The sequence below is a fragment of the Penicilliopsis zonata genome, assembly GCF_001890105.1.
Source record: "Penicilliopsis zonata CBS 506.65 unplaced genomic scaffold ASPZOscaffold_5, whole genome shotgun sequence".
NCBI classification, from domain to species: domain Eukaryota; kingdom Fungi; phylum Ascomycota; class Eurotiomycetes; order Eurotiales; family Aspergillaceae; genus Penicilliopsis; species Penicilliopsis zonata.
Window position 1 is genome coordinate 1268537 of NW_019208915.1, and position 13219 is coordinate 1281755.

The window sequence follows — 13219 nt, forward strand, 5'->3', positions numbered from 1 at the left end:
TATAGAGCAGACTATTCCTTGAGACTGCCTAGGCCTCCTTGACTTGATACTTGACTTTGACCAGCACCCCCCTTCGGTAACCCCCCGTTCAGACCTTTTTTCATGGCTGATGAAGCCTGTATATCCGCGACTTTGGGCGGCAGTACCAGTGTGCTTCGATCATTGCGTTTGTAGAAGTCAACCAGAATCTGTGCTGTCTTGGCCGGTTGGTCTTCATGGATGAAGTGGCCAGCATCCGGAAGGACCTGAAGCTGATACTTGCCTGCCCGGATACCAGTAGACTTAGCTCGGTGACACCATAACCAATGAACAGTCAAAAGGTTGAAGAAAGATAGAACGAACCTTGCATTTGGCCGATCATTAGCTCCTTATCGAGCCGGTCCGTCCCCGCCAGAAGCAACAGTTTCCCACCACGAGCATCAAGAAATTTCCTACTCAGGCCAACAAACCAATTCTCCCAGAAGGGCTTGGTGGCACCGAGGTTTGTCTGCCACACCCATGGCTTCGATGGGTCAGTGGGCTCAGCTTCCTTGTGGAGTAGAGATGGTACGGAGATTCTGGCTGAGGTTCTATTTCGGATAGTGCGAGAACGGGTGCTACAATGCGTTTTTTAAATGGACGGCGTACCCAAAGTGATACTGCATAATGGACAACTTACTGCCATTCAATGCCCGAGGCGATAGAGGGAAACCTTGAGGGCCGCGTTGAAAGGTATCTTTCCATATTCTGGAGAGCATCCATAGCGGACCCTAAGCCAAGAACAAGACCAATTAGGGGATTTTCCATGTTTGAAGGTGTCAAAACAAGGTACGTTCGTGAACTAACCTTCGACGACATCGAGGACCGCATATGCCAGCAGTTTGGAGCCAAGCTCTCCCTTCTTAGCGACGTCGGTAATGACTGCGCCTCCAAGGCTGTGTCCCACCAGAACTATATCCGGAAGAGTCTCCCATCCCATCTTCGATTGTGTGTCTTTTATTACAAAGACAAGATCGCGGCTCAAGGTTTCCAGGCCGAGATCAAGCTCAGCTTGATCTCCTGCACCACCATTGACCTTGTTTAGAGTGGTGCTACCATGATTGCGCGCATCCAGGGAGAGTATACCGGCTTTCGGGAGAATCTTTCGAATCTCCTCGGCGCACACCGCGAACGAGAGACCCGAGGAACCTGCTCCATGGTGCATGACAAAGAGGGGTGCAGACTTCTCGGCCGGAGGGGTGAGGTAAACATGGTGTGTGACGCGGGTATCATGGACATCCTCGGAGAGGTATAGTTCTTGGGTGAAGTAATCTGTCCATTGTGAGGGTGATGTGCTCGACCTAGATTAGGACAGTCAAATGAGAGTTAATTAAGTGTTAAAACACAAATTGATATTCTCTCTACCTCTACACCTAGATCCACCGATAACAGCGCAGTGAGGGGGAGGGGCAGGGGGAGGGGAAAACCATTACACACCCCAGGCCAGCTTTAGCGAATAGATGTTTTGTTAGTGAGGGAATTATTGTGCCTGTAGACGATACAGACGACGCTGACGAAGAATCGTCATCGTGGTGGCTCTGCTCGTCTGTGGGATACGAACTCGATGCCTCTGCCTCGACGTTGTCGTCGTCGAAGATAATGGGAGCTTCGGGCGGGAGTTTGGCCAGACGAGACTTGGCAAACGATTTCTGGAAGTCACTCATCGAGCTGTGCTTTCGGGCCAGAAGGTGTCGATTTCTAGCTAGCCTTTGCCGACCCTCTCGATAATTAATACTGGCGTGTTCAGCTAATGCTGAAGAAGAAGCGAGCAGTCAGGTATGGGTTCATTGTGGTCGGAGCGCAGGCGTGGCAGCTCCCTTTGGTTCTCCACCAACCTCGCCAGCATCTCCTCCTCAGCGGCAAACAACAAGACGCAGCAGAATACACCCCTATCACTAATCGGATAGTACGGTACTTATTCAGTGTAATGAAGACGTTGACAGACACAGAGAGAGGGGGTACGAGGAAGAGACTGGGCATTTGAGTGCTATCCCTCCCTGCCTGGCTTCCCACCATGTAGAGCGAGACTAGCCAAATATTTACACTCACAATACATGGCCGAGAACTAATAGATCTCGATTCTGGCTCTCGCCAGCCGAGATCTGCTTCGATCTCCTGCTGTGGAACAGTCTGTCGACGACTCGATGAGCTCCTTGCGCATGACGTCATGTACTCTTTGCTAGAAATCAAGGCTGGTTGCGTCGCGAAAACACTCCGATAAACTCACCTGGGAGAGAGAACGATATAAGACTTTCCAACCACCTGGTTGCTCTGGCTGTTCGGAGAGCTCATATTCCACTCACAACCGTCGATATGGTGTCCCTTTGGGGTCGCAAACGGTCTGATTCCGAAACGGAACCGCATGAGCAGTATCATCAAGGCGAAGAGCAAGGGTATCGAGGACCCGATGAACGCACCAGACTTCTCCCTCCGGAAGCCTCTCGAGGCTATCTCGATCCAGATGATCCTGCCGTAAGAGAGATGGATGCCTGAATCTATACACCGGCGATGATGAGAGACTGACCTTGTGTTCTTTCCCAGGTATCCCCTTACAATCTGTGGAGCATACGGGCTCTGCGCGCCCTGTCTCTAGGTTTCCTCGCCATCAGCTTTGTGTGGTGGACGTTCCTCCTGGTATCGATCTTTGTGAGCCCGCCGTTGATGTACACTCGGGGATCTGGCTTCTTCGAATTCTCGTACACCACGTTGACCGTTGGCTACCTTCTCATTGGCCTATTGTTTTTCGCCATCCCATCGAAGCCCATGACCATTTGGGGGATCATCTTAGCCGTCCTCCTCCTGGTTGATATGTGCATCATTCTCGGGGTTCCACAGATCCGCGTCGAAGAAGGCTGGGTTGGGATTGCCTCGGTCGTGTGGGCGACCTTCATCTCCATCTACAACGTGGTACAGATCCGGTTTGTCGCCTGGGGCAAGAAAGAGGAGGAAGAGCGGCTCACCGGCCGAGAGGAGACTCGGCGCTCACTTCGCGAATGGGTCGCCGTGCTAGCAGAGACCATCATCATGGCCATCATGGTCATCATTGCCATTCTCCTCACCGCCACGCTGACTCTGCGCTCGCGAGATGCATCGCTGGCCCCTCCCGGGAAGAGATACTACGTCGACGGCGAGCGATATCAAGTCCACCTCGCCTGCGTCGGCAACTTCACAGGTCCCGCCGAAGATGGCAAGGGATCTGCCTTGCCCACCGTGCTCCTCGAAGGCGGAGAGGGTCCGGTCGAGCACTCCCTCCAGCCCTTCATCCACCAGGCCTACCGCAACGGCACCATCGACCGCTACTGCTACTGGGACCGCCCGGGGTTCGCATGGTCGGACAACGCCCCCTCGCCGCATTCCGCAGGGATGGCAGCCGACGCGCTTTCCGAAGCGCTCGCCCTCGCCGGCGAGGAAGGCCCCTGGGTCGTCGTCTCGGCAGGCATCGGCTCCATCTACAGCCGAATCTTTGCTAGCCGCCACCTCTTTGAAGTCCAGGGAATCTTCCTGATCGACCCCTTGCACGAAGACGAGCTGGGCGGCACTCGCATCGGCAACCCGGGCCGCGGGTTCACTCTGTGGGCGCGCGGGATCATCTCCCCGCTGGGGCTTGACCGACTGGCCGGCGCGATCTTCAAGGGCCGCACGCGCGAGGACCGCATCGTCGGCCGTAGCGCCTACCAGTCCGGAAAACTCATCAAGGCCCAGCTGCAGGAGAACCTGGTCGCGCCCTCAATGTCTGCCAGCGAGGTTCGCAGCGCGCGCAACATCCAGATGCCTCGCACGCCGCTCGTCGTCGTCAGCTCCGGCGTCGAGGTGCGTCGCAGCGAGAAGTGGGCCAACCAGCAACAGGACCTGTCGCGCATCACGGACAATCTCCTCGCCTGGGATACTGTCAAGGCGGCGCCGCATGAGGTCTGGAAAACCTTGCGTGGCCGTGAGGTGATCGAGAAAAGACTCGGTCAGTTGGTGAGATCCTAAATTGGTTTTGTTTTGTTTTTTTTTTTGAGTTGAAACGAATGTTCTTTCATACGATGTTACGATTTTGATCTGTTGACTTGATGTCCATGCTATTGAGTAATTATGTATCAACTATGCCATGTCCTTACTGTCTAATGTTCTGTCTTGAGCAGTGTCTTGTCTTTCCTCTGACCTCAGTTGGTAAAAATCTATGAATTTGTCATTTTGAACCACTGCTATATCTGCCTATAAATGCAATGCACCCGTCTTCCAAAGAATAACATCAGTACTGTGTGAATATGTAAGCCCAGCCCTACACAGCATCCGACAAGTGGTGGAGTGGTTCTAGTCGTGCTTCATCGTCGTGGCGGGAGAGGAATTAATAGGTTCCGAACAGTTGGTAGCTATAGGTGAACATCGGGGGCAGAGTAGGTAGGGTAAGATCATCGGCCGTCATTCTAGGCTAGCTCCCTTAAACCTCTTAGCAAGCTGTTCACTTTCAGATTTCGGAGATTCAGGCCTGGACGGGAAATTCCGTTTCTGAGGCTGAGAATGCCGGCGAGAATCCTGTGGCCAGGGGCGCTTGGGGGGGCGCTCACCGCTCTCCTGAAGTATTGTCACCAATGTGGCCCATCCAGGTGTATTCACCAGCTGTAGTCCTTCTGACGGGCTGTGGGACGTTGCAACGCGGCAGAGTAGTGCTTCCTCGTCCTATTGGAGTTGTGTTAATTTCTCATGCGGGTAAAGATGGATGTGCTTCCAACAAAGAAAAGAGAGAGGACAGAAATCGTTATTCTTTCGTTGGAACGCCTCCCACACTTACCTTGTTGAAAGTAGACAGCCCATGGAGAAAGCAGAGGAGGTGGAAGTCGGAAACACCGCGAATGGCCTTGTCCGGGTCACCATGAGAGACCAGTTTCTGGGCAATGTAACGAAGCTCTTGGCTCTCGCCGATGATTTCGCGGTTCGCGATGGGGAATGTACTGTCAACGAAAAGTGGCGCTGGCTCAGTCGGGAACCCGTGGGTTAAAGTGACCAGCAGATAGTCTACCGGAAAGCTGGGCTTCGCGTTCTCCTGAACAGTGACACCGTACTCGTTGATTCTCCGGTAGAAAACCTCTGGGATATATCGTGTTCTGCTCCCCTCGTCTTCATCATCCTCCGATTGGACAATCATCACAGACGGATCGGCCGAGGGCTCAATGATATCGGCTCTCACCATCTCCACGGCGGAGATGGAGGCCTGGTAGGAGCTGACTGTGATAGCGCCATCCTCGTCACCACTCAGCACACAGGTTACAAAGTCCGAACCAAAGCGGCCCGTGCGGCTCCATTTTGTTGCCTTGGGATTTTGGGCTTGTAAGCGGGCGGCAAATGCAATCTCCAGAGATGAAAGGTAGTAAGAGTCGATGTGTCGTTTGCAAAGAACAGATCCGTCTCCACGACCAGCGTCAAGCAGATCCGTAAATATGACCCCAACTTTGCGCAAACCGCACAGGCGTGCAACGTCGTCCACCTCCTCCTCATTTGGCCACTCATGAAGCGTCACGCCATCCACCTCGTTCACTTGAGGGGGCTCGTAGATCGCATGCACAACTGCCTTGATTCCGAGTGGGACTTCCGTATACTCCTCATAGGTGCCATATAGGAAACCCAAGCGCTGGGTACCCGACTTCCTCCAAAAGTCAAGCAACGAATTGATCAGGTCTGGTGTCGCAAACTCCACATGATCTACCATACGGAATTCCTGGGGCTGAAGGCTGATCGCACTCGGCTGACATTTCGTGCAAATCCCTTCCGGCCACTGCGGATGCCCAGACGGACAGTCGGGTCTCACCCGGTAATAGGGCTCGTTGAGCGGCGGCATGAAGGAGCTCTTGAGTTCTGATTTGTTTGTCGCAGCGTTGAGTTTGCATAGGTATGAGTGGAATGAAAGGTGTTTGATCTTCTTCTCCGCCAGATATTTGGCATCGTAGGGCTCGAGCGGCATGCAATAGTCGCACATACCCTTGGGCCCATGCTTGCAAAATCTCACATCAAGGCTCCTCTTGATCTTGCCATCCTTTTTATCCAGCAGGTCATCCAAGGGCGACTGTTGGATAACATCCCAAGGGTTCTTGATGGTGGTAGGGGTGGATGTAGGCTGCTGAGGGCGGAAAGTGACGGTTTCGCTTTGAGGCACGGGTGCTCCATTCAGACGGCGCGAGCTCTCCGGTAGCTGGCCATTTGAAGGTCCGTTGGTCGGCGACGTTCGTTCCTGATACCCAATAAAAAGCTTGTCTCCGTGTCTGATTACAGACAGGCACCAGGTTAGCGACCGTACTGCTCGAGGGAAACCGTATATATCCATCATCAAAACCCTCCCCGACTTACCTGAGGCCCACTCTTTCAATAGCCACCCCTTTCAGATCGCTCAGCTGTCTCTCCTCCCCCCCTGTCCCTATAGGCTTGTTGGAAAGCACGAGCGACGACGCCTCGACATCTTCGGGAAGGTTCTCCAGGATCTAAACAAACACAACCGCACGTCAGCACTCGAACGATACGAAATAAGTTGTACATCTTGCATCCCCTCGTTTGAAAAAAAAACCAAAGAAAAAAAAAACGAGAGCTCATACCTTGGCCTGGAGCGAGGGAAACAGTTCCTGGGGGCTGACGTTCAGCCGGAACTGGCCGTTCCGGCTCTCGAATCGAAGCACAATCGGTCTGGAAGACGCCATTTCTACAGGCAACGTGATAGTTCAGGAAGTGATCTCGACTCTAATAGCTGCTAGACCCGGCCTCCACTCGATCTCATGGCCCAGGTAGGTCTCGGGTGAGAGTTGACAGTTGTACTGGCCAGGTGGAATCGGAAGGTGCACAAAAGGCAGCGAAGCTCTATCGTCATGGATGCTAGAAAAGGGAAGGCGGTGTGGCTTACAGCTGGTACCCCGCGAAAAGTCCAAGAAGGCGGCGAATTTCAGTCACTTGAGAGTATTTTCTTATTATAAGATGGGTGAACTGCTCTAGATCTCTGGGTTTAGTCGCCTACAGTTGTTCAAGGGGAAAGATAAGGAGGGGTTTCGAGGGGTTCTGTCTTTTTTTCTAGTAGTAAGCCCCCCTCACTATATCCTGATGCTGCTTACAATGGTTGCTGTTTTAATAAAAGGACTAGCATTAGGCAACAATGTCATAGATATTAAACTTCATTTATTTATGGATGCCTATAAACGCCCACCATAATACCAGAGAAAAAAGAAAAGACAGGGTTCATTTCCAAAGACATAACAGGGGTATCAGAATCAGAGAATAGTGCACTTTTTAGGTAAGCCGCATGGCCCTTCCTTGTCCTGTTCTCTCTGTGCTTGGGTGGTATCTGTCTCTTGCGCTGGTTTGGGGGCCTCGGGCTTCGCCTGCTGCTGGGAGGCAGCAGCGGGGGCGGCAGGAGCCTCTGTCTTCTTCTCCTCCTCTTGGTCACTGCCATGTAGTCACGCGAAGTTGACCTTGGAGACGTGCTCGTAGAAGGCCTTGCCCTGAGCCTCGGCGATCTGGAGCTCGAGCTCGGTGGGCTGGCGAGAACCATCCGCACCGGCAAAGGTGCCGGCGCCCCAGGGGCTGCCACCGTGGATTTCAGACAGGTTGGCCAGCTGGGCGAAGGTGGTCTTGTAGCCGAGGGGCACGTAGATGAACCCGTGGTGAGCAAGGGTGCTCATGGAGGCAATGACGGTAGACTCCTGGCCACCACCCAGGGTGCCGGTGGAAACGAAGACACCGGCGTACTTGCCCCAGTAGCCACCGGAGGCCCAGATCCCGCCGCTCTTGTCCCAGAAGGTCTTCCACTGGGCAGGGAAGTTACCGTAACGGGTGGGGATACCGAAGAGGATGGCATCGTAGCTCAGCAGATCGGCCGGCTCGGCGACGGGGTAGGCAGACTTGGCAGGAGCGTGCATCTTCTCCAGAACCTCCCCAGAGAGGGTCTCGGCAATCCTGCAAAGGAAACCGACGTCAGCTAAGTCCCAAATCAACTCAGTGGCAGCCAATTCAGCCATTGCTTACTGGAAGATGTCGGCCTGGCCGCCAGCAGCCTCAATGCCCTTCTTCTCGGCCTCAGCCAGCTTCTGGATATGCCCATAAAGGGAGTACTAAACAGCATTAGAACCGCAGGCAAGTGCATCAGCCAAGTGCATCAGCCAAGTGTCCAAGGACACAGCAACTTACAAAGACGATCGCAACCTTGGGAGCCATTGTGATAAGCTATGAATTCGCGTAGACTTGATAGATGGAAAGCAGTTCTCAAGGGAGGGGGGAGAATCGAACTCTCTTTATACAGCAGAGAGCTCCAAGACCCCACCGGAAAGATCGGCGTGACGACTTCCGAATGCGACACTCCAGTACCCGTCTAGACCACGGGCAGCGGCTCTGATTGGCCCGAACTCCAGAATGGAGAATGTCATGCTTATTCCAGTCTGACTGATCATTGACAAATGCACCTGCTTTCCAATCTCTTATTCATGCTCAGTAACCACTAACCTGAATAGGAAAGTGGTGCTTGTACTCGCGATTAGTTTAGATTTATTATAAAAGTCTTAATGCTAAGATAATAGAATAAAATCTCATCTATATCTAGAATTCCGTGAGACCTCTAAGTTCTTGTACTGAAATAATAGTTACAACTACTTGCTAATCACTTCTGTCTAGCTATGTAGTATTTCTAGGTAGTCAAGTCTATTTAAATAGTACTGTCTATAGGCACAGACGTATGCTAGTAACTCTTTTATTACTATAGTAGAGACCTTGGCTCAGCTATCAATTTATCAGTGAATATGAAACAGAACTAGCGCTAGGGATATCATCATCAAACCATAACTAGAAGATAAAAAGCTAGAATTGATTAAGCACCAGTTGAACGCCACACGTGGGCCGCAGGCTCGTTTCTTCCCAAGTCTAAGAACGATGCACCTTGACGCTAATGCACTTCCGTATATAGTAGGTAGGTCCCTGTCGGAGGACGAGACGGGGGGAAGAGAGGGGAACATCCCAAGACAATACCAACAAAAAGAAAGAAGAAGAAGAAGAAGAAGAAGAAGAAAAAGAAGGTCATGCTCTGCCACGACCACGATATCTCCCGCGCATGAACCCACCTCCCCGGCCGCGCTCGCTCCTCCACTCCCGCTCCCGTTCCTTCTCCTTCTCCTGTTCCTCCAGAATTAGGGCCTTTTCTCGCTCCAGCTCCTCCTCCGTCTTCTCCACCCTCATCGTAGGTTTGGGGAGATTCTCTGTCCAGCGAGGATGTGCGTCCGGGCAAGCCTTGCCGTCCGGGCAAAAGCCAGCCAGGTAGAACCCGCAGATCCGCCGGCGGACATGCCGTTTCGAACACAAGGGCCCCAGCTCGCAGAACCCTCGGTCGTAGTTTTCGCACGGGGGTAGTCGGGCTTGTTCCCGGACATGTTGGTAGAGACAGTCGTCGCCGTTGGGGCAGTAGCCGGACCGCGAGAACGACTGGCACTCCGGCATACGGCGCAGGTTGTATTCGTGCAGATACTCGCATTTCATCCCTTTCTTGCACAGCCCTTTCAGAAAGTGTTTGCAGACCAGCGAGCCGTGCGTGGTCGAGGGCGCCAGGCCCGACGCGGTGGTGGTCGACGTCGTCACGCGCGACGGTGTGGGGTGTCGATCAGGACACGCAGGCCCCAGGGGGCAGTGGCCTTCACTGTACGCCTTGCACACCGGGACATCGCTGGCGAGGCCGAAGCCAAAGCTTTTGCGGAGAAAAGGGATGAACGAGAACTCGTCGTAGCTGGGATCGCGGTCACTCCTGCTTGATAGGATTTGCGCCGTTGCGCGCTGGACATCTGCGGTCATTGTGCTGGTTTGAATAGACACAGGTCACCAAAGACCATATCTGGGGCTTTCGCACGTCAAGACCAGATATTGTTAGCCTCTGGTAGAGAAAATAAATGAATGCTCGAGTCAAGCTCCAGAGACAGCGAGAAGAATATTGCCACCAGGACAAGCATCTTCTGTATGAGGCAGGCGGTGGCAATAGCTGACTAATTATTCTCTGTCTACTCCTTCTCCTACTTCCTCCTACTATCTCCAACTACCTACTAACAATCATATCCATTCCTTTCTCAAGCTAGGCTTAGACTAACCAGTGGCTCTCCGCAGTTTTGTTTCATCTGCAAATGGCTTGGGTCGAAGACTCGGAAGGTATTGGGCTCAGGAAGCCTGAAGCCTGGCTGAACACAATTCCAAGTTTAAGTCATTATAATCAACACCAAGAGCTTTACGAATTACCCCCATGGTCTTGTTGGGCTGGACATCTTTAATGATCTTCTTAGGAGTATACGCTCAGAGTCTTCAACTACACTTTGCGAGCTCTCTTACTTGTGTTAAAGAACTACCAACACGCGGAAGGGGTTTCAAGGTATAATATTTATTCAGAGAAATGGATTTCGATCTCTTTTTAAACCTGCCGAGCAAGGAATCTGGCTGAGGTATATTATCTAATACTTTCCTCTGCTTTTCAGCACTAAGTAGGCAGGACGCCTAAAGAAAGGATAGAGATTCTCTCACCGACAGTGAGGTTCTCGTCTAGTCAATTCGGTAATCTTGTTAAAATCCAAGTCCCAGCGTAACAATGCATATCTACAAGTTTCCTGTCCATCACTGCATCAATTTCGCTCTTGGGTCGGTCTGTGTCACCGTCTACTCACACCGTCTCCTTGCCTCTCCTCCCTTGCCTTTTATTCTCTCGCCCATGTCTTCTCTCACTCATGTCTTCTCATCTTATTCCTTCAAGCAATGCCGAAGAAGCAATCAGATCTTGCCAGCCTGGCTGCAGTAGTCGCTCTGCTGGCCCAGCTACCGGCTCTGGTCTCAAGCTCCTGCTACTTCCCCAATGGCGCGATCGAAAGCTCGATCATATACCAGCCATGCAGTGACATTTCTGGCCTTGACAGCATGTGCTGTGCGCTCAACCGCGAAAACCCGTCGAACGGGTCCGGGTTGGATGGATGGACAAAGGACATTTGTCTCTCGAATGGCCTCTGCCTCAACGTAATCCAGGAGCCGATTGGCAACAACCAAACGATCACCAATACCACCTACTGGCGAGATATGTGCACCAGCACCAGCTGGCCTAGCAGTGGGTGTATCAAGGTCTGCGACACTGGAGATGTAAGCCCACAATTTCAATTTTTAACATTGTGTGTGTGTGTGTGTGTGTGTGTGTGTGGCTCGTAACCATGTCTAGGATGCTGCCAACACGGTTGTCATGACTCCCTGCGATGGAAAGGAGGACTCGACCGAGTGGTGCTGTGGCTTCAACAATACCGCATGCTGCGGGACATCTGCGGCCATCACCCTGACTGCCCTCGGCGGCGGTTCCACGGCATCCGCAATGAAGGCGATGAGTTCGACGGCAAGCAGCTTAACAGCGAGTACCTCCTCAACTGCTTCCTCGCATAGCTCATCTAGCCTTTCAACCGGCGCAAAGGCTGGGATTGGCGTTGGGGTCGGTCTCGGCGGCCTATCCCTCCTTTCCCTTCTGGCCTTTCTCTTCCATCAACGTCGCAAGCCTCTACAGGCCTCTTTGCCATCACCAGGCGGTCCACCAGAAATGCCAGCAACTGCGACATCACAGCTATATGAGAAACCGGTTGTTACATCACAGCTACACGAGAAGCCGGCTGGTGCGAACTCCACACGACATGAACTTATGGACATGAGCACAGAGAATTGATGGAGCTGGTTGGATGGGATATATCCCCCTTTACTTTATGCCTTTGACGAAATTTTAAAATGAGAAGGCAATATACAGAATGAAGATATCAGAAGCAATATATTCTAACCTATTGCCATTCGAGTTGTCACAGATCGGCAACACTTCGAACCCTACAATCATTATGTATTAAACCAAGCAGACGAGCAGTCAAGACAGAAACGCTCTCTCGAATCGACTTGTCCGTTTACTACATCAACTAGCCAGTTGACAGACACGGTATTGACACGCCTTCACCGCTAACTATAAGCCATAAACCATAAGTAATACTACTATTATCAATCTATAAGCTAGCTATAAGCTAGCTATAACTATTCAACTAGCCCCTTTACTAAATGTGTCCCCCAGCTGTCATAACGGAAGCTCTCCGAGTACTGATGCACCTTGATAGACCCACCAGTCCAACGTCCTCCGTGCTCCGTACTACATGAAATCAGGCCATACTTACGGAGTAGTTACTACTACATGAATCTTGACCGTCTCATTCCGAGAGGTGGATTTACTATTGAGTAATGGATATACGGAACAGCGGAGGTCGGCTCTAAATGGTGATCATCCGAGCGCAATTGGTTTGAACCAGGGTGCCGGCTAGAGTAACCAAGATAAACATAAACTAGTTATTTAACTAGCTAGTAGTTAGGTGGTAGATACGATACCTAGGTAAAGAGTTATTATGACTACTCTGTAGTTAACTACGGCATCGGAAAACATATCCACCAGCAAGATAGTTTCTTGAGAGTAAACCCAGTTTACTACTACTAATTTGTTATCTAGACTGTGTAGATAGTTATCTAATATGTTCATTAGTGATCTAATCTTGTAATCAGTTACATTGATTATGCTTTACTTGCTTTTTCCTGTGGCTGTTAAACTCCCTCCGGTGAGGCACCCTGCCAGCGCTGCTTATGCTTTGCCCCCCTACAACCGGGTTGGGAATTACAGAGCTGATTCAAATGCTTTCCATTGCCCGCCTGATGATTCGATTCGGTCCCCTGTCGTGGCGGATCGTGTGATCAAGCCAGACAGCTCGACAATTCAGGTACTCCGTAATGATACCTCCTCCTCTCCCGGACTCCGGACTCCGTACCTTGCTGCGACCTGGTCAGCCATGCGGGGGTGCATGAGGACGGCTGCAATCCCCCACATCTTCCAATTGAGCAAGTCCTCCCAAGGGGACCAATGATCAACAGTTTTCTCGTCGCAGATTCGATTTTTTTTTCGCCCTTAGACCCAGTCTGGCCCTGAGCCACGAACGCCAAATGCTCTGTGAACGCATGGTTGCCCCCTCCCTCCCCCCCCCTAGTCTAGGATCTGCTCGGTATTATTTGCTGCCGTATGATTGATCCGTGTCGGCGTGTATGGTCGCAAGGAAAACTTTCTCTCTCTCTCTCTCTCTTTCTCTGCTATAACCGAAACACCTCTCAGGTGGTATAATTCGCGCAAAGAAAATGTGCGCGTGGGTAAGGGACCCACGTAAACACCGGGAAT

General features: G+C 51.9%; 6 protein-coding genes across 6 annotated transcripts; 2 read left to right on the top strand and 4 right to left on the bottom strand.

The window, feature by feature from the left end:
* Window positions 1-11: 11 nt before the first annotated feature.
* Window positions 12-1682, bottom strand: ASPZODRAFT_64328 (hypothetical protein; the record flags this gene model as incomplete). Its single annotated transcript, XM_022729221.1, has 5 exons — window positions 12-262; window positions 343-596; window positions 659-749; window positions 826-1319; window positions 1456-1682. 5 exons carry the CDS (start codon window positions 1680-1682, stop codon window positions 12-14), a joined length of 1317 nt encoding a protein of 438 aa, XP_022582426.1.
* Window positions 1683-2331: 649 nt separating this feature from the next.
* Window positions 2332-3993, top strand: ASPZODRAFT_63565 (hypothetical protein; the record flags this gene model as incomplete). The annotated part of the gene is made up of 2 exons (XM_022729166.1): window positions 2332-2490; window positions 2560-3993. The coding sequence occupies 2 exons, from the start codon at window positions 2332-2334 to the stop codon at window positions 3991-3993; spliced, it is 1593 nt and encodes a 530-aa protein (XP_022582427.1).
* A 432-nt stretch (window positions 3994-4425) lies between these two features.
* ASPZODRAFT_64409 (hypothetical protein) lies at window positions 4426-6689 on the bottom strand (the record flags this gene model as incomplete). Its single annotated transcript, XM_022729231.1, has 4 exons — window positions 4426-4683; window positions 4796-6260; window positions 6346-6476; window positions 6588-6689. The coding sequence occupies 4 exons, from the start codon at window positions 6687-6689 to the stop codon at window positions 4426-4428; spliced, it is 1956 nt and encodes a 651-aa protein (XP_022582428.1).
* A 521-nt stretch (window positions 6690-7210) lies between these two features.
* On the bottom strand, window positions 7211-8193 carry ASPZODRAFT_94930 (hypothetical protein; the record flags this gene model as incomplete). Its single annotated transcript, XM_022730490.1, has 3 exons — window positions 7211-7935; window positions 8005-8090; window positions 8167-8193. 3 exons carry the CDS (start codon window positions 8191-8193, stop codon window positions 7437-7439), a joined length of 612 nt encoding a protein of 203 aa, XP_022582429.1. The 3' UTR covers window positions 7211-7436.
* A 704-nt stretch (window positions 8194-8897) lies between these two features.
* Window positions 8898-9924, bottom strand: ASPZODRAFT_131527 (hypothetical protein). The gene has a single exon (XM_022722783.1). The coding sequence runs from the start codon at window positions 9808-9810 to the stop codon at window positions 9046-9048; it is 765 nt and encodes a 254-aa protein (XP_022582430.1). The 5' UTR covers window positions 9811-9924; the 3' UTR covers window positions 8898-9045.
* A 1239-nt stretch (window positions 9925-11163) lies between these two features.
* Window positions 11164-11703, top strand: ASPZODRAFT_131530 (hypothetical protein). Its single transcript, XM_022722784.1, has one exon. It carries the CDS (start codon window positions 11225-11227, stop codon window positions 11690-11692), a length of 468 nt encoding a protein of 155 aa, XP_022582431.1. The 5' UTR covers window positions 11164-11224; the 3' UTR covers window positions 11693-11703.
* Window positions 11704-13219: the final 1516 nt, after the last annotated feature.